The sequence below is a fragment of the Rhinolophus ferrumequinum genome, chromosome 25 (genome assembly GCF_004115265.2).
Source record: "Rhinolophus ferrumequinum isolate MPI-CBG mRhiFer1 chromosome 25, mRhiFer1_v1.p, whole genome shotgun sequence".
In the NCBI taxonomy this organism is placed as follows: Eukaryota; Metazoa; Chordata; class Mammalia; order Chiroptera; family Rhinolophidae; genus Rhinolophus; species Rhinolophus ferrumequinum.
Window position 1 is genome coordinate 6,194,406 of NC_046308.1, and position 23,998 is coordinate 6,218,403.

The 23,998-nt window shown below is 38.4% G+C and overlaps 1 protein-coding gene across 1 annotated transcript in view; it reads right to left on the reverse strand.

Moving 5' to 3' along the window:
- Positions 1 to 761: 761 nt before the first annotated feature.
- PPTC7 (protein phosphatase targeting COQ7) overlaps positions 762 to 23,998 on the reverse strand; it is a 35,139-nt gene continuing 11,902 nt past the window's right edge. The window contains exons 2-6 of the mRNA XM_033097687.1: positions 15,865 to 16,044; positions 10,902 to 11,100; positions 7,337 to 7,460; positions 5,652 to 5,781; positions 762 to 4,574 (exon numbers count right to left, since the gene is read on the reverse strand). Of these exons, the coding sequence (XP_032953578.1) occupies positions 4,516 to 4,574; positions 5,652 to 5,781; positions 7,337 to 7,460; positions 10,902 to 11,100; positions 15,865 to 16,044 (692 nt within the window). The 3' untranslated portion in view covers positions 762 to 4,515. The remainder of the gene's footprint in view (positions 4,575 to 5,651; positions 5,782 to 7,336; positions 7,461 to 10,901; positions 11,101 to 15,864; positions 16,045 to 23,998) is intronic.

A 23,998-nucleotide genomic window follows, 5' to 3' on the forward strand; every position in this document is an offset into this window, starting at 1 on the left:
TATGAGTCAGAGCTGCCCACAATAACCTAATAAAAACTCAAGTTCATCCCAAAACGTTCCTCAGTCAATGAAAATGGGCTTTCACCAAGCTTTTTGTGGAAACTGGCAATGCCCACATAATTTCAAGAAGTCCTTTCACATGTAGGCGAAAGATTTATGTATCTTATGTTTACACTGATGATTAACACTGAATTTCACATATTTCTAACAAATGCAGATGACTACACAGAACACGCTCATGTACTAGAGTAACTGTAGGTCTCCTTGCAGGGGATGAGTTTCTGGTTCACTCATCGATGTGGGCAGCGGGGGCTGTTAGGCAGTGAAGGCATAGCATCAGTAATAGCCTGGATGCAGCATCAGCTTGTAAAAGATAGTTATACTGTTAAACTGTGTTTAATTGGGATTTTAGAATTTGGATACAGAACGCTCAATTTACATGATACCAGATTTTTTGGTGCTTCACTCCATACCATTTGGAAGATGCAAAAGGCTTCTCAGCTAGGAAACCATCTATATTTTACATTCAATTATCAGTCCATTTTGATGAATTTTTGAGGAAGCTAAACTGATGTAGTAAACCAACAAGTGAAAAAGATCCCAGGCAGATAAACTAGGAAAAGACAGAAAATAATAGCTACAAAGTACAGAGTCAATACTAGACTAAGAGGCTTGGAAATGAGGACGAGAGAGACCAACAAACTGTGTCAAGGGCTGGTGTCTGATTTAGTCACTATTCAAAATTAAAAGGAGGGCAGAGATTAGTATAAATACTATATTTATTAAATATCTTTACAGTTTATTTAAATGTATTTACAGAACTATTCCTGCATAAGTTATATTTCAGACATCCAATTCAGGTCATTGCCTCTTGGGTAAGACAAATAATGATAGTCGCAACAGCAAAAAGCAGCTCATTGGTATACACGAATTCAAATTTGCTTCATTATTTTGCCATCTTTGCCACAAACTACCTGCTAACAGTTACAATTTTCATATGGACACTGAAATTTTAGTTGAGAAGTTCAATTTTACAAAGAATTTTTTTATGAATAAAATCCAAATGCTTTCTGCTTCATATTTTCAGTTTTATAAGCCAATTTTGTTTTTGATATTGTAAAATTTGTTATATGCAAAAATGTGATCGTTTTCAGGGAAATTGGATGCTGTAGCTTCTACCAAAGATAGCTGGTATAAGATGACAAGGAACCAAGAACTTATTCAAAAGTACAAACATTTACAGTTCTAGTCAATCTTGTTTACAATCTCCAAAACACACAAAACTGACTCAGTAAATTCCCACAATTCCTGCCTTGTTACTTGATGTGGTAGGTTGGTGGTACAGAAGGTGGTACTGAAGGCTACTGTTCTATCCAGAACAAATGCAGTTGATAGGAGAGGACACACTCCCATCATGCAAAGCTTGAAATCTAGTTTCTAATAATCTAGACACAGCCCAACCCCCAGACATGCACACCTGGAATGGATTCTTTTGTGATTTAGTACCCATCAACCATATCAAGCTAGTACAGTAATTCAGGGCAAATAACTTGTTTTCCCCCTTCATTTCTTCTTTCAGTTTTTAAGAGCCTATGAATCCACTGCATATCCGTTCAGTAAATTTTTTTTTTTTTTGTGCGCAGGCAGCTTAAGTTCACAGGAAGAAATAAGGTTCTGATATGTTTAGAGTGCACATTTTAAAACAGAACAAAAAAATTTCAAGCATGTGATAAAAATATTGATTTTTATAATACAGTATTGCTTTATAAATATAGATGGAAAAGCTATAAACTTTACTGGTCTTTGGTGCATCCAGAGAGGGATAATTTGTAAATTAGAAATCCAAATTCTCTTTTGTTATAAAAGTCCATTACATGCGGCAAACGTGTGTGTTGCTGTGTTATAGTGCTTGATTTAAAACACAATTAACACACACATCAAGTTCAGAGTCAGACCCACCAACTGGTATATCTCAGTCATACCCCACAGAGACTTGGGTCCTGTGACCTGGAAAATTCCAGCATGGGTCCAACACAGCCTCTGACCACTGAGAGTGGAAGGAGAGTTACTTGATAAGCAGCACTCCAGCTGACCACTGGTGGTCATAAAATTAAGTGCGTAACATAAAAAGGACAGGGAAAAAAGAAAACAAAATGTTTTGTCATTAATCTACAGGCCAAAGTCAGTTCCTCTGTGAAACTCAATTCTTGTCTCACGAATTTCAACGTCACTGGTACAAATACATTGTCGATTTCTAACAACCATTTCCAAAAAAAGTAAGTTGATTAAATGAGCTGTGTAAAACACCACCAACAAAGCATCACGATTGTGTCTGATTGGTTAAATGAGAGCAGAGACAAGCCAGTGACGTAACCAGCACTGCTCTACCAGGAATCAAATGTAGGCATTGGAAAAATTAATGCAAAATATATCCAGATCATAAGGCTACATACCTCTGACCAGAAATAATTAAAAACCCAATAAAAGAACTAACACCATCAGCCCAAGTATAAATGTACTCCTTCCAACAAAACCCTTCTGGATGCAACTTTCCTTTTTTAAAATACACAGAGTCTGCAAATAGTTTGTGCAAAATAAATACCCCGTCACTTGCCACTCACGCTTCCATGTTTTATCACAGCATGATGGGTTCTCGTTATTAAATAGTCTCCCTCTACCCCCGCCCACTCCCCATCTCCTTTACCAAAGAATTCTGTTTTGTCAAGTTAGGGTAGTTAAGGCATTCTGACATGTAATTAAAGGTGATTCAAAATAGATATCTAACATTATGCCAATTTAGGAATAGTAGATAAATTACTGAACGGCTTACAAATGAATAACTCATTCTTATTATAAATGAAATGCCTGTTACAAGCATGATGCATTGAAATATAGTAATGACATGTACATGGTACATGTTAAACAATTTTAAATAAAACAAAAGCTTGACAGTTACCCAAATATACAGTACAAATTCACAAAACAAAATCTTTTAAAACAAGTTGAGGTAACCTCAAACATAAGTTTTAATGCAATAAACCAGGGAGTAAGTATCTCCTTTAGAGAAAGAGACTTTCTATCTTCTCCTCAAGTAGACTCATCAGGTTTAATTGCATTCTCGTCTATACACCAATGTTACCTGACTTATATATAAAACATGGCTTTAATTTAAAGATTGCTAAGTATATATATTTTTCTACCACCAAGTTAATGAAGGGGAAAAAAAACTGACCCAAAAATATATATCTTTACAGCAGTCGACTTGTACACAAACCTTAAAAATAAGTTTGAGCTTGCAGATAATGGGAAAACTGACTGCGGGGTAGTTTTATAAGGAAACGATACACTGCAAGATGGCTATTCGGAAACTGTAAACATTAAGCTTGATTCAGAAACCCCTAAATTTCTGTGCAGGGCAAATGCGAATGTCAGCTCATCACTAGGAGTTTTCCTCGTGGACTCTTGTCCTGCTGCCACTGCCCACGGTGCTCTTTCCACATGGCCTCCCTGAATTTCTTGCATGCTCTACAGAAAGCAAGGCTACTAATACAAGGTCTGAGGTGACACTGGGAATAGCATGACCACCAGAAGCCAACAAAATTCAAAGTAACAGCTGTCCATTCTCAGCCCACTAGGCCTATGGGCCCGAGCTCCCCCACGATCATCACAGCAGACCGCAGGAGGAATTCCAGCCATAACATTACATGTTTAGGCTGTGAGGAGTTTTATGTTGAGCAATATTTTCATTACAAAATTTGCGTAAAGAGTCGCCTGCACCCCTCCTGCAGATCAGGCCACTCATGTGATTTGGACTAATCAATAAACTGCCAAAACTCTGATCACAGGTCACAATTAAGCATCTTTTAAAAACCATGAAACATTTGCACCCATAGAACTAAACTGAATTTTTCTTCCAATTTGTAATAAAAAAAGCTCTTGGGATTAAGATTTCATAATCCAGAGCAATGTTTTACAGAATTATAAACCCCTGAAAAATAGGAGTTTATAATGAAAACATAAAGCCACACCCAATCATAACAGAGACTGTAGAGTACAAGTGTAACACTTCTTTCTATGAGTAATTTATGTCTCTAGTTAGTAGATGTTTCATAACATACAATTTGTGTTAAGAGTTTTAAAATCCCTTTTACACACTGTAATTTTGAATTCACTTTACCAACATTACTCATTTTCTTCAATACTGCAACCATTTCTGAAAATAGCCATTTTGGCTTTGAAAACCTCCATCCCAACATAGAAAGGACAATGAGAAGTAAAAGCCAATCTTCAAATCTTGATTCTCTTCAAACTTGCTGGCAGATATGGGCTAGTGAATGACAGTAGTGGTTTTCAACAAAGATCTCAACGGGGTCTCAAAAAGACAGGCAAAAGGCTTACATCACCAGCCATTGAGATAAGTGGCAAAGAAATGTGGTCCTGCCAGCAGGATCAGCACACACGGCAGAGGAGAATTTGGGATGATGAAAGAAAGGCAGGAGTTGACACCTAGGCGAGTCAGTCTGTATACTCAGCCACTATTGAAAGAAGGACGGTGATATCGTCTGGCTTTCCACCTAAAATAAAAATGACAATGTATTCATGTATCTTAAAAGGAAAAGTCAAGCAAATGCTTGCAATTCAGGCAGGTATGGTTTGTCAATATACTCTAGTAGAGAAAAGAAAACAAAATTTGACAGAGAAATAAACAAAAAACACCAAGAAATTTACATGCAATTTAACTGAAGCTTTAAAAAAACCTTTCCTGCTCCTTTACAACAGGAGCTCTGTTAAAATGGCCATCATATTCTCTGTTTATAGCAATTACAGTAAAGAGAAAATCTGGTTAAGATAAATTCTGCCTGACGAGAAAGTTACGTGCTTCTATCCGCAATCCTAATTTGGACAAACATAGCCAGTTTTGAAACTAGGAATAGTCTTGTATTCTGCCAAACAGCAATGGCATGTGCTTTTTTCTATTTTAATATTTCCTGGAGGGCTAAGAAATGCTTTACATGTCATAATATTATATCAGCAAGAAACTGACCAACTCTAGTAGTTCTGGTATGCTAACACCAACATGTCATCCCAGCTCTAAGACTGAGCTACTGGCCTGCTCCCAAAGTTACATATCCCTTCAGTAGATAGAAGGACTCTTCAAGCAAGAACAGTTTAACACTGCTTCCCTCTTCAAAACCTGCTGTGGCAGTTTGGCAGGCAAATACTGTCAACGAGTCCCACAAAGCCAGAGGAAGGCAGAAGTGAAATGTCAGACCCGTGAAGGGCAGAATGTTAAACTGCCGGGAATGTCCGGTCCCTCCAGGCAGGGCTCAGAGGTCCTCGGGGCTCAGGTCCCAGCAGTGCAGTGGTGGCAGTAAAGGGCTTCAGGTCCCGCCTGTCTGTGTAGCCAATGAAGTTCACTGCTGAAGGGCATCCTCTGTGGGGAAGACCTGATGACACGCACTTGCTCTTTCCTTCCAGTGTTCAGGCCTGCTGTCCTTGCTCAAAGCCACTGGCTCACCACAGGGAGAGGACACCTCCGTAGTCCTCCACCGAGCACCCAGAGCTCTAGTGCACCTCACCCCACAGCCCAGAATGTTTCCATCTTACTATGTCCCCAGTTAGTCCTTACGACTTTCCGAAAGAATGCTTACCTCTCACATTCAATCCGTTGTCACATGCAAACTGTGCGAAGGGTGACATATAATTTGGGTCATAGGCCAACTCATGAGCTTGCTCAGCAATGCTTCTTGCTGTCTGTTGTATACTCTCATAATTTGAATTCTAAGATGAAACATGAGGGAGTTATTTTCACCATAATGCCCCACAACATGATTTCTGTATTCAAGTAAACTTCTTACAAATATCACTTTTTAAGACAGTAACATTTATCTAAAAAGCTTCCACCTTTTAAGTTTTATTCCAGTTCGAGAAGACGTTAAACCATTCATTACACCTTGACTAAAGTGAACGAGACAACCAGTGCAGCCTGCACGAGATGTCACACAGAAAGTCTTTTGCCTTGGGCCCTGAAGTTTAGATTTTCACTTTTGCTTTTTTTTTTTTCCCATTTGAAATTCTTAAGGTATTTTTGCTAAAATGGGATGAGACTGAAAAGACTAATTTTGACAGCACTTCAGGGATGACCTCAAGTTTCCTTGCTTACGAATGCAACCCTGGCCAACCACAGATTGCTCTCTAAGTAAGAGCTGCCAGTTACACTACTGAAAAACACTTCAGCATTTTGTATCGCAATGAAAGATTGCCTAGCTGTATTATCTTGAGCCATAGCCTTACCATTGCTGCTTCAACTTCCTCATCTGTAAAATGGGGATGGGACACAAGGTCAATTTGAGCTCTAAGACTCAGAATAGTTTCAGTATAAATAATAATAGGCCTCTGCTTCAATGTCACCTCCTTCAGAGGCCTTCCCTGACCAGTCTTTCTAAAACAGTAGCTCTCTCTATTCTCTACCCCTTCACCCTGCTTTATTTTTCTTCTTTACCGCCGACATTGTAGCAGATTGTTTCTCTATATTATCTGCATTCCTCCACTAGGATATAAGCTCCAGAGGGTGGGGCAATGTGTCACTTCTGCTTCCACACTATCACCTATAGAGTACAGTGCCAGCACGTGCCAACATCTGGACTTCACTGAACCCCACAGAGGCCTGGTGGTCTTAGTTCATCCCCACCACAACCTTATAAAACAGGGTCTTCTGTATCCCCATTTTACAAGTGAGGAAAATAGTGCTGAAAAAGTTCAGAAACTTACTTCAAGTTAAACTGGTTAGTGGTAAAAACACGAGAAAAGGCTTTCCCCAGAGTTAGTATTTTTTACAAAGCCAGGAGAATATGGAAAGACTTCTTTACACTTCCTTCCACTCTCTGTATGAGTCAAGTCTGAACTATTTCGTTACTGGTAATAGCTCAGCTCACACAAGGCCTTCCTTAGCTGGCTCTGGTATGATGATTTCCTATCTTTCCCAGCCTCAACACCTGCTGAGAATAAAAGGAGAAAAGGACAACCAGGAGCCAAGACTGTTAAATACCATTCAAATATAATAAAAAATACAAATAAGAAAATTCTTCATCTGGACTTTTCCTACCTTTTACCTAACTACTAAAGACTTGGGTGATAAGCCTTTTCCCCTCAAGTTTTCCAGTTGTGAATATTTCCGTTTACAATTACTTGAAAGATTAGAACTATTACTACATTCCTATACTCACAAAAATAGTCCTTTCCAGAACTACAAAAAGAGATGATGCAACGGAATCAAGAAAACGCAGCTGCCCAGAGAGGGCCACTGCTTCCAAGCGTCAACCTTTAAGTGAATTACCTTTAACTTTTTTAGCTCCTGAAGGATCATATAATCAGGCATGTTGTCAAAGAGTCCATCTGTCGCTGTCAGGATAATGTCTCCTAACTGGACATCAAAAGACGTGCTATCAGCAGCATCCGGGCTATGACAAGGACAGGGTAGGGGCAAAATTAAGAAAGCCTTTTAGAGATACCATTCAAAATTTCCAACAGGCACTATGTTATAATGTAATGAGGCTTTAAAAAAAGCTTATTTATAATAACTGAGTCAATAATAAAAACCAGTCATTATGAAATTCCTAACCTTGAAAAAAATTAAAAACTAAAAACTGATATATGTATTTCAAAAGCTTAACTGAAACTACCAAGTGAAATAGTTTGATGATTTGTCATATGTGGTTAAAAAGAGGGAGTGTTCTTTTCTGAGTCAGATACTAACATGCCTCTAAAATCCTAGTGGAAATGAGTCTTTATTTCCTCATTCTTTAGAGCCACATTCCATCCTCTCGTATTCATTTTCCACCCATCCATCTCCCTGCAGGCTTGAATCTGGCTCTCAGGAAGCTGTATTATAGTGGAACAACTGACCGAGCACTGGGGAGGAGAGCACGCGAGTCCTGTAAGAATGCATTCACAGGAAACACCTGCAATGACATTTATTACTATAGTACTAGCAAGTACTAGTATATTACTAGTAATATGATCTTAGTATTACTAAATAATACTAACTCTGGCACAGTAAGGTCTGTCTGTTTCCCAGGGCTTACAAAGTGCTCATCATGCATAGGCATTTATTTATTAGTGTGCCTGGCACACAGTAGTTCTTCAAGAAATATCTGTTGAACGACTAAATGAAGAAAAAGTAACCGAGCCTCCAAATTGGGGGGAGGACACAACTCTGTAATATGTTGTTAATGAGGGAAGAGACTGTGTGTGCGCGCGCACGCACAAGACTCAGAGAGAGAGACACCCATAGGAGATCCATAGATGTGGATGTTTTCATATGCAGAGAATCAATCTGAAAGGATTCAAAGAAACAGGTAACAGTGGCTGCCTCTGAGGAGAGAATGTGTGGCTGGGGGCAGGGATAGGAGGTAGAGTTCTCACTACACCTTTTTTTTTTAAAAGAAGGGCGCAGCTCAGTGGCCCATGCAGGGATCGAACCGGCAACCTTGGTGTTATGAGCACCACACTATAACCAACTGAGCTAACCAGCTACCCCTCACTACATCTTTTTGTATAAAACTTTTAAAAAGACAGATGGGATATTTTTTTCCTCTGATGAAACCTGAAGAAAGACATAAAGAAAGGGAAGAAACCCAGGTGGGGAGAAGAGAAAAGATCATATATTCAGAGTTAACGCCCCTCCCACCCACACCCCCAGAGGCTAATTCTAAGTCACTTCCAAAGGCCAGATTCACTGCTTCCAGGCCTCCAAGGTGAGGGAAAGGTGAGATACCTGGTAATATGCCTTAACCTGCAATTAGGGAACAAGAGCCAGGAAAAAGAAATCATACACTGATCCGGAAGGAAGGGGCCAGAACCAAAGCACCCTAACTAAGCTTGACAGAAAAATCCTAAAACCCGTGTAAGCAACATATTGTAAAATGTGTGATGAGAAAACATAAAAAAACAGCCTGCCCATGCCTGCTGGGGATTTACACAAAGTGCACTGAAAAAATTTCTGGTTCATCTTCTCTTGACTAAGGAAAGAAGTGGCACATCTAAAAGTTCTGTGATGGGCTCTGGCAAGAAACAAACTAACTTTTACTTATATACTTATACAATAAATATTTTGTAAAAACAGCTACTAAAGGAAAACCTATAAATTAAGGTTAAAATAGTATTTTATAGATAAGATCGACTGATAGCTAAGGAAGTAACATACAGCAGGAAGAAAAAAAAAGCCTGTAAAACTGGTGGAAACCAGGTTGATTTCTTCTGTGGAATTAAGAGAAACACTGTAAGACACTTCACATTTGCTCAGTCGTTGGAGGCTAATCAGATTCTAGAAGCTTAGATTCATGACCAGGTTGGCATCGAAGCTCTATTTTATGCTGAGGTTTTTCTTTCTCAGGAGTGTCCTTTGCTATTCTGCCTGCGAAAGACTCACTACCATTGGACAGTTTGTCCCCTTCTCCCAACACTCCCACCCATGAGCTTGGTGTTCCGCCAGCTGCAATTTTGCCCATTTTGATTGAACATACTGTGCTGCTGGAAACTTTTGACTGCACTGAAACACGAGCTGAAATCACATGCTAGCAAGCTGTTTCAGGGTTCCAGGGGAAGCAACCTCCACCTCGCTGGCAGGCCAAGGCGAGTGCTGCCCCAACTAGACTGTCCCAAAGATAGCGTGAGATACAGCAGGGCTGCTCTGGCACTCAGAAACCAAAGTGAGAAGAATCAAATAAAGAAATTAAAACACTGTTCTCCAGAAACTGTTAGGTGAGCTTGGTATCGGTATCTACCAAGGCACTGGAGTTCTCAGCCCTCCCCACTCCAATATGGCAAATATTAATGGATATTACAGTTAACTGAAAAAGAGCCCATAATCAAATATTCTTCCAATTATGGTAATCTGCCTTAATCTGAAAGCAAAAAATGCTTCTCTCTCTCTAGGAGTCAACAAACAATAGACCTTCAGATGGGCAATACTGAATACCTAATCATATAATATGCTCATTCTAGTTTAAAAGATGGCAGTAATAGTCATTTTATCTTGGTCAGGACTTAAGATCTGACTTCATAAGAACTATAGGCACTAGCCAGAATGCTTCTATTCTTATAAAAGTTTTGTTACTCATTTAACAACATTTATGAATCGCTAGCAATGTTTGTGCCAGGTCCTATAAGGTTGTTACAGGCAGTGAAATCTGAGACTGTCTTAGCCTTATTCTGTACTCTGATCTTAGTAAAGATAAACTGTAAATGTTGATTCAAAAAAGTATGATCTTGGGAAGTTTTCCTGACAATTTAAAAATGAACTGAGAGAAGGTGCCAGAAGAAAAAGAGACAAACGCCTCAAACAGCATCATCACAAAACATACCCACGACCACTTCTGATTCCATTTACTGCAACGTAACTTGGCTCTCACAGGTGCTATATGGACTGCAATTTCTATCTGATGCATGGACTAGAAAGCCCTGAGAATCAGGAAGTTATTCTGATAAATAAAGCAGACGTCTGTTCGCATGCTTCCCTAATAATGTGTGCAAAATCTTGTACAGGCAATGACATGTATGAAAAATGACTTATCTCTCCCACACAATTTAACAAATACAACCGTATGTACCACGTGGTCTTGATATGAAAAACTGATATTCTATAAGCCTGAAATGGTATTTTCACAGTCTTGTCAAATTATTGGGTGTTTAACAGAATTCCACTCGGCTGCAATATCAAGTTCAAGCAAAATAGCTTTTGAAGTCAAACTAAAAGCTCCCAATGAGAACATTCTCAATGTGCCTTCTTTTCTCACACGAGAACAGAAATTGCCTGTGTCCACTGCAGTTAAGGGGGATGGGGGCGAACCTATGAGTGAGCCATGTTCTGTTCATACTAAATGGCTGAGAAGGGAGATTACCTGTCACTCAAGACGACTCCCTCGGCTTCGGGTGGTGCAATTGAGAGCTGGAATGGAGTGTTGAAGTAATGCTGCTGCTCATCTGACCGGTGCACAACTTCGCCACCCCTGACAACCAGAAAGCCTGAATCGCCCAGGTTGGCTGTGTGTAAGCGGTGGCTCGTTCTGTCCAGCACCACGATGCAGGCAGTACTGCTACCTAAAAACAAAAACGATCTCCATTTAGCTTCTCTTACCAGACTGCCTTGGTATACACATTTTTATCAAATTACCCCCCACAAAGAGCAACATCCCGTAATTTGAACCTCCTTTGCTTAGTTATGCTCCATATCCCCAACAAATGTCAATAGTAATCTGACCAGAGTCCAAATGGCAGGGAAAGAAAAAGGGATTTTTAGTATACATAGTAAATGGGCCACTGACGATCTGAATTCTTCCATTTGCAGACAGAAAACAATAAAAATGGCTGGTATTTAACCACATTAATTTGTTTCAATAGTGCTATTAATCTATGCCAAATGTTCAAAAGCATGTTGTTGAGATATTAAGTTTTAATACCTAAATGCCAGAATGAGAATTTTACGTTTCCCTGACATTTCTCATTAGTCATTGGCAGGAAGCCTTCTCCACAAAATTCACTAACATTTAAGACAGGGCACACAACTACAATTTTTAGCAGATTTCCATCTGTTGAGGTCATGAAGAACTTTTATTGGGGACTGACTCACTGTGAAATAAAAAGACCAATTTTCCTAGGTTGCTTATAGAATCAACCTGTTCACTTTACAGAGACTACTAATGCTCAGATGGAAGACACCACATTCCAAGCAGAGAGCAAAAAGCTTCTGGGCAATCTTTGCAGCACACAGCTCACATGACCTTCCCCGGACCAAAAGACTGTTATGTTAGTACAATTAGTAAGATCACTTTCAGCTACTAAAATTTAAACCTATACCTACAGAAAAATGGCAAAATAGAAAAATAAGCAGTTCACCAAGAAATAGATGAGAAATGATCATCGCACTACTCCCCATTTTGCCTATAAGCTTAACAAGAATTCAAAGAAGATAATGCAGTGTTGTCACAAGTGTAGTGAACATGTCACTCTCATTCCATGGTGGTGAGAGAGGAAAACTAAACCTTTCTAAAAGGCAATAGAGCCCTGAAAAAGGTGCATAGGCTTTGATCTAGCAATTCCACCAGTGAGAATTTATTCTAAGAAAATAACTAGAGATGCAAATAAGACTTAAGTACACAAAACACCGTTAAAGATCAGGAAGAAATGGAAATAACCTCAACATCTAAAATTAAGGGATTGATTAAATAAATTACAGTACATCCATGCAATGGCAGGCTATACACTATCACATAACACTTAAAGAGTATACTCTTAAGTCAGCCTGCCTGTGTATGAATGCTGGCCCTGCCATTTACTAGCTGTGTGGCCCAGGGCAAATTACTTAACCTCTCTGTGCCTCAGTTTCCACATCTATAAAAATAGGGATAACAGTAACTACCTTACACAGTTGTTTGTGAGGATAAAATTAGTTAAATCATGTCAAGCACTTATAATACATATTAAGTGTTAGATTTTTGACAGCCACTAAAATTGTTAGAGAAATATATTTGAAAAGGAAAGATAACTTCAATGAAACAAGTAGACTACAAGCTAGTATTAAAGTTTCCTTAAAAAATGATAAACTTAAAAAGTGTACATCAATAAGAGTGAAATTTATTTAAAAATTTTTAAAAAGCAATAGTAGGCAAAGGCTAAACTGTTAAGATGACAGTTAAAAAGCAAAACAAAACAAAATAAACAGGCTGTGGAACAAGCTGTGCTATATCCCAGTGCTCCATCATTTTCTAGCTGTCTGACTGCCAGGAAGCACTTCTTCCCTCTAGGCCTCAGTTTCTTCCTAACAAATGATGACTAAAAGTACCTACCAGCCTACCTCATGGGGCCGTTGTGAGCACACAACGGATTCAACTCCTCTTACCATCACTATTCTACGCACAAACATACATAGAAAAGTATCAGGGAGCATAATAACTAAAATGTTAATAGTTTTCTTAGTGGGATTACGGGTAATTTAATTTTTGTTATTAGTTTTTCCTAAATGAAAATGTGTAACTTAATAATTTAAAAACACTTAAGCATTTGTCTCATTGTAATGTTCAGAAATTCTGTTTCCTTGTTATCTACAGTTCATACAGGGGTACTAACCGAACACTCTGATACTAAATAAACTACCCTGTCCCTATCATTAAACGTCAAAGAAAAACACAGGTACTGTATACTCCATAGCTCATATTAGCGCTAAGATCACCAATTACCCTTCCTTCCTAATTCAATACACAGAAACTTGAATCATTATCATCAACAGAATCATCATCACACAAAAGGTCTGAAAGCTGATGGGATAAATCTGAGAACGAAAAATGACACATAAGTAGCACAGCCTTGAATTTTCTGCTGCAGTAAGGACTCATGTTGACTCATTATTACTGACAAACCCAGGCTATCATTTTGCTACCCTTGTGGCAGTAAGCCACTGAGTTCGGATCAAAATGGTCCTCAGATGATTTAATATGCAAAGCAGCACCAACAAAAGCAAGCCTGGCCTTCAAGAATCATCTGTGCTTTGAATCATCCTCCTCTGCCTCTTCAAATTACTGACGTGTGCACGTGGCTCAGGCCCTGACAGCCCAAAAATGGGAGAAGAGCTCATTCTTAGGTGTTTGGAGAGGAACAAGCAGGCAAAAAAGAATAAAAGAGGTACTAGGAGAACAACAGCGTCGGATGTTCAGATGACTGACTAGTCCAGACAAATCCCTCATGCTACAATGGAAATATTTTTATCACTGGTTCCTTTATTTTGTAAACGACTACTAAGACTTTGTGTAGCAAAGAGAGAAAGGAATACCTTATTAGAAATGACCCCTCGAATTCTTAAGATATGTCGGCTTCATAAGACCTAAATCCACATAAGGGTTTCTGAGGAAATAGATGTTAACAGCCTACGATGCCAGCCTAGATCTAAAAGCAGCTAGGAAGTCTCAGGAAATACACAGTTATTACTATCGGTTTGCCCTTTATATTGGAAATGTTATAGGCTTTTTAGCAATTGCTGGATTAAGGAAAAAAGAATTACCTAATCTTGTAAAGTTAATTATTTGCAATTATATCTGAGGTTCAATAAAACTCAGCAGCCTGTCTTTGCCAAAATATGTTTAGTTACAAATAGCGTAGAGATGTGTAGATTATGTGAGAGAAGTACGTATGTATCAAATATGGTAACGAAGGATTACTTCAACATGTCTTTTAGGAGAAAAAATTATAATATTCAATGTAAGAAAACCTTAATATGTCCTTAAACTTATTTTATTAAGATCTCCCAGTTATATGAGGATAAATAGGAAGGGAAGTAGGGATGAGGAAGAAATTTAGCAAAAACTAAGCTTTTAGATAGTTGCTGTTCTGTAACTGGTTATTCCAAGTCACAGTGAAAGCCTGGGGCGAGAAGGGGTCGGAAGAGGCTTCAAGGAACACGCAAGAGTCAGGCCCCTGGAATCTGTGTCTGTAGGCTTCTGTTAAATATCAGACTATCAGATGGTATTCTGCAATGTCCTCTTTTCCTTCAACAACATGTTTCGGATTACTGCATGAAGCTTTAAGTCATTTCTTTTCACAAAAAAAGGTCTCCAATTGACATATGAAGCAAGGGAGTCAGAGGTTAAGTGGTTTGCTCAAAGTCATATGGCAAGTTGACAGGTGTTAGAATCTCGGATGTTTCACTGTGCGGGCTCCAGACTGCATGTCCAAAACAGCAGAGTAAGACAAAGCGGTATATTGAAACCTCAATACAGATTTGCCTTCAGTTAGAAAGAAAACAAGCTGGTTAATCACAGCATGGAGAAGACAGAAGATCGCAGCATGATGAAAAGAACCCCTTCTCACAAAGGATTTAAATTGAAGGCAAACATTTAGAGTGTGGAGCTCTTCATTAACACTGAACAGAGGCTGATTTTAAATGTGGATGGTGACTGACGAGGAGGGAGGCCTCCTAGTAACCAGAAAGATGCTGGTCAATTAGCAGAAACTTAATAACACCCTTTCTGAAAGTCTGCTTCGAAGGCTGGGTGAGTGGTTGGGTAAGTTCCCAGGAAACCATTTAACAAACAAATGTAGACGTTTGGCCAAAGGATGCTTCATTAGCATACCAGATAAACACTAGGTATTTATACGCTTTCTAATACAAGACTGACAGGGATCTGCTTCGTTCCATGCTATTGCACCGCCTCATCCGCTAACTGCTAGTAATCTGGGGTGCAACCGGAACAACCCAGAGGTAATCAACTGAAGTTTACAAGCCAGGTACCATCCCTTTTTTTCTTCCCTTAGAAAGAACCACTATCCTGAGTTATACAACCACTTGCTTTTCTTTTCTCATATTTTAGAATCCCTAAATAATACAGCTTTACCTTGTTTATGTTTCTGAACTTGAAATATATGGAATCAGACTGTTAGGTAGTATTCCGCAATGTCCTCTTTTCCCTAAACAACATGTTCTTGACAACTGTAAGCAGCTTTATATCCTTCCTTTTCTAAAAGCATTTTTCTACTAGAAATGGACTTGTAGGTTGTTCCCCGTTTTCTGCTATTATCAACAATGCTACTATGAACACTGTACCTACTCTTGTTACACAGATGGGTACAGACCTACAGGCGGAACTGCTGGGGCATGCTACCTGTTCATGTTTAACTCTACTCTAAAGTGTTTGTTACTATTCACATTCACTCCCAGCAGTAGTAAGTATTTTGGTTAGGCCACAGCTTCTCTATCAAACTCTGGTTAACAGGAAGAGCCGCAGAAAAAAGGGCTGGTTAGGTATTTCCTTGGTTTTGTTGTTAACCATCTCCTGGGCTTCTTTAGAGAAGAAAACATGGAACATATCTACTTACCAAGCAAAGGTACTTTATTTTGCAGCAACTCACAGTAGCTTGTGGTGAGGATTCCAATGGGATTACTCGGGACAAATCGTCCTTCTTTTACTAACCGTTCACATGTCCGCATTAAAGTCCCTGAGAACTGAGACGGATCAACTCCATAGTCTCTCCATCCTCCTACACCATCTGCAACCCCTTAAAAAAAAAAAATTACATTTAAAGGATGTTCTTACCAACCTCTAGGAACTCTTACCTCATTCCTCCTGACAGTTAATTTTACTACATACTGGTGTACACATATTTACCCTGAAATTCATAAAAACTGCTCAAGTTTAATATATTATACACTAATACTCGTAAGCCATGTTCTCCACTTAGAATTTGATCTTTCATATGTTGATGAATAAACATGAGCTACCACAGGGTGGCATTGCCCACCAGTGAATAGTTCAATTTCAGCAGGACTGCCATCTTTGTATAGAAATATTTGTGTTCTTCCGGTTTGTTGTATTTTTTAAAGATGATTTTTTTTAGTGTTGATGCTAGTGATAACACAACTGAGCCAGAGCTGGAAATCATTAATACCAAAAGTAGGAAACTCTGAACTTTAAATATCAGTCAATAACTAAAATGAAGAACAAGATTAAGACTCTAGCCCATTCCCTTTTCTCCTCCCTCAGAGACAAACACTATGCTATGCAAGGCTATGCTTTCCAATACAACAGCCACTACCACATGTGGCTGGCTACTTAGCACTTGAAATGAAGCTGATCCAAATTGAGATGTGCTCTAAGTATAAAATACACACTGGATTTTGAAAACTTGGCATGAGAAAAAAGGTAAAATATCTCATTAATTTTTACATTGATTATATGTTGAGATAATATTTTGGATATAATGTGCCAAATACATTATTAAAATTCATTTCACCTGTTTGTTTTTAATTAATGTAAATATTAGGAAGTTCAAAATGACATGTGCTACTCATATGTTTCTACTGAACTGCACTGCTATATAGAGAGAATTCCATGGGTCCATAGAGCTACTGAGGAGTTCAGTCTGTGTAAGACTCCTTTACCCAGAGGAAACCAGTGTTCAAGAAAGTCAGTAAGACTTTCAAAGTCAATGTCATACCATCTCCTATTCAACCCCTTTGCAAAACACCAAGCTAGTTGTTCAACATTAAAAACCAATTTCTGTCTACTAAATTCAAACAAACTGAGAGGAAAAAAGTCAGCTATATGAATTATTAAGGTTTTTAAACTTTTTATTTACTTAAGTGTGTTTTTCCAGGACCCGTTAAGTAGTTGTTTCAATCTAGTTGTGGGGGGCGCAGCTCACAGTGGCCCATGTGGGGATCGAACCGGCAACCTTGTTGTTAAGAGCACTGTGCTCTGAACAACTCACGGCAGCACACAGTAGCCCACAGCCACTCACACTGGCCACCAGCCAATCACACTGGCCACCGGCCACTTCTGGCAGCACATGGTAGCCCATGGCACCCCAGCTTCAGGGAGAGCCGTTGTTCACAATCTTAGCTGTAGATGGCGCAGCTCACTGGCCCTGGCGGGAATCGAACAGGCGACCTCAGAGTTAGGAGCACTGCGCTCCAACCACCTGAGCCACGGGCTGGCCCTATTAAGGTTTTCTGGAAGGATCTATAAGAAGTATTAATAGTTGTTTTGGAAATAAGGGACTGAAAGTGGTCAGTGAATAAATGGAAGATTTTAGCTTTTTATTTCATATTGTTCCGTATTGTCTGAATTTTATTTTTATGAGTGTATTGTTTTTATAAGAAAAATGTTAATTAGGAATTTTATAATTTTTAAGGCTTTCTGAGCAAGAACCATCCTCCCCACATACACATTTACATCTTTTGCACATTCAAGTTTCACACATTTTAAACATTATTTGGTACAAAAGTTAAGAGTGCCTGTACATGCATCCCTGAAAAAAATGGCTTAATATGAAATGGACACATGAAACTATTTTTCTGATAATGGCATTTATCAAACAATGAAACATCCTGAAAAAAATTAGAGGAAAAAGGACTGGAATACAGTAAAGAGGGTGACAAATAACTTACCACTATTGGGGCAGCAACTTTTCCCACCTTTTGTGACCAACCAATAAGCCAAAGTTCACTTTGGGGCAATTCCATATTAGTTGATTAGATAGGGTGTCTGGGATTTGTTTCAAAATAATGAGTGGGGGGTGGGGAGTGGGGGGAGAAGTGATAGAGGAGATGATACAAGATTGGCCATGAATGGATAACTGAAGTTCAAAGAGAGGTACACTTACCTTTCTACTTTGATATATATTTGAAATTTTCCATTATACAAAGTTTAAATAGTAATAGTGATAACAATAAAAAAAGAAAAAAAAGATCATTCTGTCTGCTGTGTAGAGAGCAAGAGTGGAGAGAAGGGATGAGTCAGGAGTCTGTCTCGGCTCAGTAATGACTGGCGGCAGTGCATTAAGAGCACAGAAGAAGTTCAGGATCCTGTGAAACAAAAGGACTTACAAGTGAAGCGGATGAGGGGAGAGGCAGCCACGGTAAGAGAACGAGAAGCATCGAGGATGAGGAGGTCTACCCTACCAGGAAGTATTGCTTTTTTTCTGTCTTTCAAGCAGTTGTGACAATATCTGGAAATTCATAAGAGAATTTAAAAGAGTTTATTTAATAGGAACTTCTTTTGAGGAATTCTTATTTAACTAGGGGTAAGATTTTGCTACGATTTAAGATGCCAACAATCTGTGTTAAAACACAGAATGCAATTATAATCCTCACAACTCCATCTGATGAATCATTCATTCTTTGCAAACTACTGCATGCTCGAGGAAAGAATTTCTTCTTAACAAGTCTCTGACCTAAGAGCCACAATTAACTTTAAATACAAACCAGTTTCACCTACAAATGGTTTTCATGAGAAAACGATTAAAATCTGCGATAATGTTGAGAGTTGATCCTGGCACTTACTAAATAATCTGTCAGCAGGTTATAGAGTTTGACCTGACACAACCCTTCAACATTAATCAGATTTCACCCAGAATAGAGCGCAACCTTTCAGGCACCAGTTTGCTTTTTACAAGGGAAAAAGAACTCAAGCGAAACTCCACTGGCTAAATCTCTTTAGGGGAAAAAGAGATTTAAAAAACATAAAATTTTCAGGAAAACTGGTGGGAAAAAAGCCTTAGTGTATACATATATATAATTTACTTACAAAGAACAAGTTATGTAACATGAAGAGTCATATTTGGGATTAAAATCAGGCTGAAACCAGAATAACCTACTACATGTACATTTGAAAGAAACCTAGTTTAATTCACTAATTAGGCAGTTATTTCTACAAGGAAATGAATACTTCCTCTCTTGCATAGGCAAAAGCTTCAATCCACAAAAAGAAAGAACACCTTTTAATCAGGGGAATTAATCCTGATATAAAGGGACATTTCATTTAGAGGTAAAGAAAACAACGTCCAAGGAGAGATTGCTTAAGATACCAAGACAACAGCAAAGGTTAAGAATATCCCTAAGAGCAAACGGAGGCCACAACGAAAACACTAGAAAACAGAGGGCTGAGAGAGGTAAGTCCTGCCTCTGAGAAGCTCGCCTTCCAGTGGGCAGCTAGATACTCACCCCCACAGGAACTAGACAAACGGCTCCCATAACTGCTGCTACAGAAGGGTCAAGGGCAAGTGGTTAATGCTTATAGGGCACTGTGAGTATGGAGCAAGCCTTCTCTCAGGAAGTAGCATTCAGATTAGGCCCTGGAAAGTAAGTCAGCTTTCCACAGACAGGGAAGAGTAATGAAAGGAAAAGAATGGCAGACAAGTAGGTGTAGCTGGGGCTTTGGTGAGGAGGGAGATGTTGCAATATGCAGGGTGGGAGCTGACATTGTGGAAGGCCCAGAATTGCAAACCAAGAACTTGAAGCTTTATGCTATAGACCCCCACTGTTCAATATAGGAGCCACTAGCCACACGTGACCACTGAATTTGAAATGTGGTTAGTTTGGATTGAGATGCGCTGTTAAATGTAAAATACACTCTGGACTCCAAAACTATAGTACCAAAAAAATTGTAAAATATCTTAGTAATAATTTATACTGGACATGTTGAAATATTTTAGATCTATTAGGTTAAAAAACATATTAATTAAAATTAACTGCACCTGTTTAATTTTTTTTTTAAATGTAGCTCCTAGAAAATTTAAGATTACATATGTAGCTTACAGTATATTTCTACTGGGCAGCACTGCTATGGACAATAAAAAGTCAAGGTTTCTGGGTAGAAGTAATATATTACTTCCAGTCTATATTTTAGAAAAATAATCCTGACAGCAGTGGGGAGAATGAGTTGGGAGAGGTAATAGGTCAGGAGTCAGCTGCAAGATTTTTGGTTAGAGGTATCGAGAAAAGTAGAATAGAAGATCACTGGAAATACAAAGACACCTGGGCTCTGTTATCAATAGGTTGTATAGCAAATAGGTTTCTGAAGTTCAGGAATGAGTATTGATTAGATGACACCCCCGTTGGGAAGGGGGTGGAAATGCCTCCAGAAGAGACTTAATTCTGTCTCCAGTGTGCTAAGTTTCAGGTGCCAGCAGGGCATTTTTGAGGAAATGTTCTGTGTGAAGCCAGGAATTGTGCGTCTGCAGCTGGGAAGGCAATCAGAGCCAGATCTTTGATAAAGATCAGAATTGGATGAGATGTTCAGGGAGAGTATAGAGAGTAGTAAATTCAAGGAGTTAAGAGGAGATCTTATCTTAGGAATGAGAATTTCTGGCCAAATAGCTCATTTGAGAGCTACATCTTACTCTCGGCATCAAATTACAATCACAGATATGATAACTGATTAAGTTTTTTTAAAGGACAAGTAATCCAGTTTGTCAGAATGATATAATTTCTGTAGAGGTGAAAAGAGGTGCAGCTGAAAAGGTGGGCTAGTGACTGGAAAGGCTTTGAATGCCAAGATAAAGAGTTTGCCCTGAACATAGAAGCTATTTCCTTTAATTCACTGTAATCATCTTATGTCTCCACTAATAACATTCTGTCAGCACAGTCCAGCTTAAGTGTTTCCTTTGACCCAAAATCTAATTAAAACCATTATTAGATTAAGATAATGGTTACATAGCTGAAGGCTGAGAGGAGACTATAGGGCACAAAAGATTCCTTTAGTTGTACCATTTACGTAGAAATGTCAGTTTTATGAAGAGGGAAATAATCAACTAGAAAACACTTATGATTTTTATGTAATATTTAAAATTTTCCACAGATTGCTTTTCTAAAGTGAAGAGTTAAGAGAATTTCAGTGTTTCCCATCATTTAAACACCTTTTTATATAAAGAACATTAAAAAAATGTATTTATTTAGTTTTAAAATTTATTTTTATAGTTGACAAGAAAATTCTTACAGTAACAGCCAATTTTTATTTTTCTAATTAATACATTTTTGTTTTTGCCTTAAGTTACAACCACATAAAAATATTTTGCTGTACTTTAAAAAATTACTCAATTTTTTTATTAAACTCAGAATTTTACTTAATAGCTTTGTTCTAAGCCAAAAGTTCAAGGAAAAAATGTTTGGTAACTAAGCTGAAATTGTGGAAGGTTCAAAACCCTATCTTTCCAATTGCGTCTGGCCACCTAACTGCGTAGTTGCAAAAGGCTCTCCTTAAAGACTTTGAACTAAGCCACCAACGTCAACCTGAATCTCCCCAGCATTGTCCCCCATTGTCAGCCATCAGCATGAGGTTCCCATTCTTCTTGAACCCTTCGTACTACACCGATCTTCAGAGTGACATGCACTTAGTTATAAAACAGACATTTTCCAGAAGAAAGTGATGCCCAAAGAATTTCAACTTTAATATAAGCACCAGTGAAGAAAAATTGGCAATTTTATTTTATCCAAAAATAGGCTCCGGCAGAATTTGAAATATTAAGTTCTACCCAAAGGTACCATTTTTATTCCTTGCATCTTTTTTTTCCTTTTCAATTAAAGTTTATTGGGGTGACAATTGTTAGTAAAGTTACATAGATTTCAGGCGTACAATTCTGTAATACATCATGTATATATCACAGTGTGTGTTCACCACCCAGAGTCAGTTCTCTTTCCATCAGTGTATTTGAATTCCTTGCATCTTTAATGATCTCGCATCGAGTCTCACTCTTTCATGAAGCAAGACAGTTCTACAGGGATTGTTTTTCCATCAGTGAAACATCTCCTATCTAGTAGGATGGGTACTTGATAGTGAATTGAAACTCCAGAGGAGAAATTGAGTAAGAAACTGGCTGGATCATAAGAGTTAAATAATAAAAGTAGCAGGAGACCCTCTGGACTCAGAAGGATAAGGATATCTGGTTTTACATTTTCTGCAGGCAGTGTTCATCTAATGAGGCAGCTGGTTAGGCAGTATTTATTGCAGTGCTACAGCCGGCTTCTTTTCAGATGCCGAGACTCTTCTTCAAATACTATTACAATCTAGTGTTCCCAAAGCCAACCTTATTTGTCTAGAGGTATCACAACATGAAGCGTTATAACTAGAGAAGAATAAGATCAGAGTATAAATTCAATTTCTATCAAATGGAACAGATCACATTTGTATCAACATTTTTGAAACCTCAACTATTTGGGCATTAAGAACACTCCCCTGTGATTCAGGACTGTGAAATGTATCTTCATATAATTATCCCAAAGGGAACAAAAAGCAGGATTACTGAAAAAATATATTCAATAGTTGAGTTATTCAGAAAAGTACAATTTGCTTTGACTAACAGTCCTTTCAGTTCTCTAGAGGTGAAATTATATAAATTATGATATTCTTCCTACTGTAACAAGTGACATATTCTCTTTGCAAGAAGTTTCCCCAAAGCAACCACTCTGCATTATCACAATGAAACCCGCATCTTCTCATTCTCCAGAGACCAAGTCTACGAACGAACGTCAAGAACTCAAGATCTCTAAGCAGAACAGCTAACTTAAAAGCTGAGACAACGAAGTTGAAAGAATGGAAAGGAAGAGATTCAAACCTGTGATAAAGTATGTGAAAAAACAACCTACAAGCAAAACTCAAATTCTGCTAAAACAGTCCATTTTGTTTTAGAATTCCAAACAAAACAGCTATTCCTTTCTAGCTTAGTAAATATGTATTTAATAATTAATCAAGTTAAAATGCACATGCATACATATACACACTCATACCTATTGTCCAGAATACTTCATTAACTAGAGATGGTAATTTCCAGATTATTCTGGGCAGTTGCTTTGTCTTAAAAAGCAGTGAAAAAGACCTGAAAAGAGGATTACGAAACGATAGTGTGAAGGCAAAGAAACTCAAAGTCAACCTTTTAAAAATAAAAATGTTCTTCCTCTTACTTAGCTCTTCTGTTTAAACACCAAATACTTCACATGGAATGATGTTTTGGCTCAAGTGTGGCTTGAGGACCTTGGGTACACAGAGGTGGGTATGAATCACTGCCTTCTTGCCACACAGAGTTGAAGGTGAAGTCACAGCAAAGGTCACTTCACTCCTTTCTGAGCTGCAACAGTATCTTCCTCAAATGCTAAATGCTCTTAGCTTCGCTTTTTGGACAGGAGGAAGCAACAGACAAACCATCTGGGGATCACACGCATGTTAAGAACAGTAGAGGCAGGGCCCATTGCGTGTTACAGAATTAAGGGCTTCTAGTAACGCTGAGGCTTCCGTTGGTTTCTAGATATTAGGCAATGTTACGTAACACCAAATAATTTAACATTTAAATAAGAAAGTAACAGCAATGAAAAGCCCAGCTATCTTAATCTGATGTGTGCCTATTTGTATTGGCCCTTTAGGCTAAGAGAAAATTTTTCCTTCTGTTTATAAGATTAGATCTAGAATTCTGGTCTTAAAGGCTAACTTAATATTTATGACAATTAAGCTGTATATCCTTGACCTAACCTCAAAGGGGATACTATTTACCCCCTGCTTTCTTCACCCCTCTATAAAAATAAGAGCTGGCCTTTACTAAAATACCACCCTCTGGGCGAGGTTAACAGTCACAGGTAGCCCTGGCTCAAACACTCTTTTTTTTTTTTTTTATGAGAACATAATTCCTTTGACTAAGCCTGCCAAGTGGAGAACCGTCACTCAATTTCTGAACACTAATTATA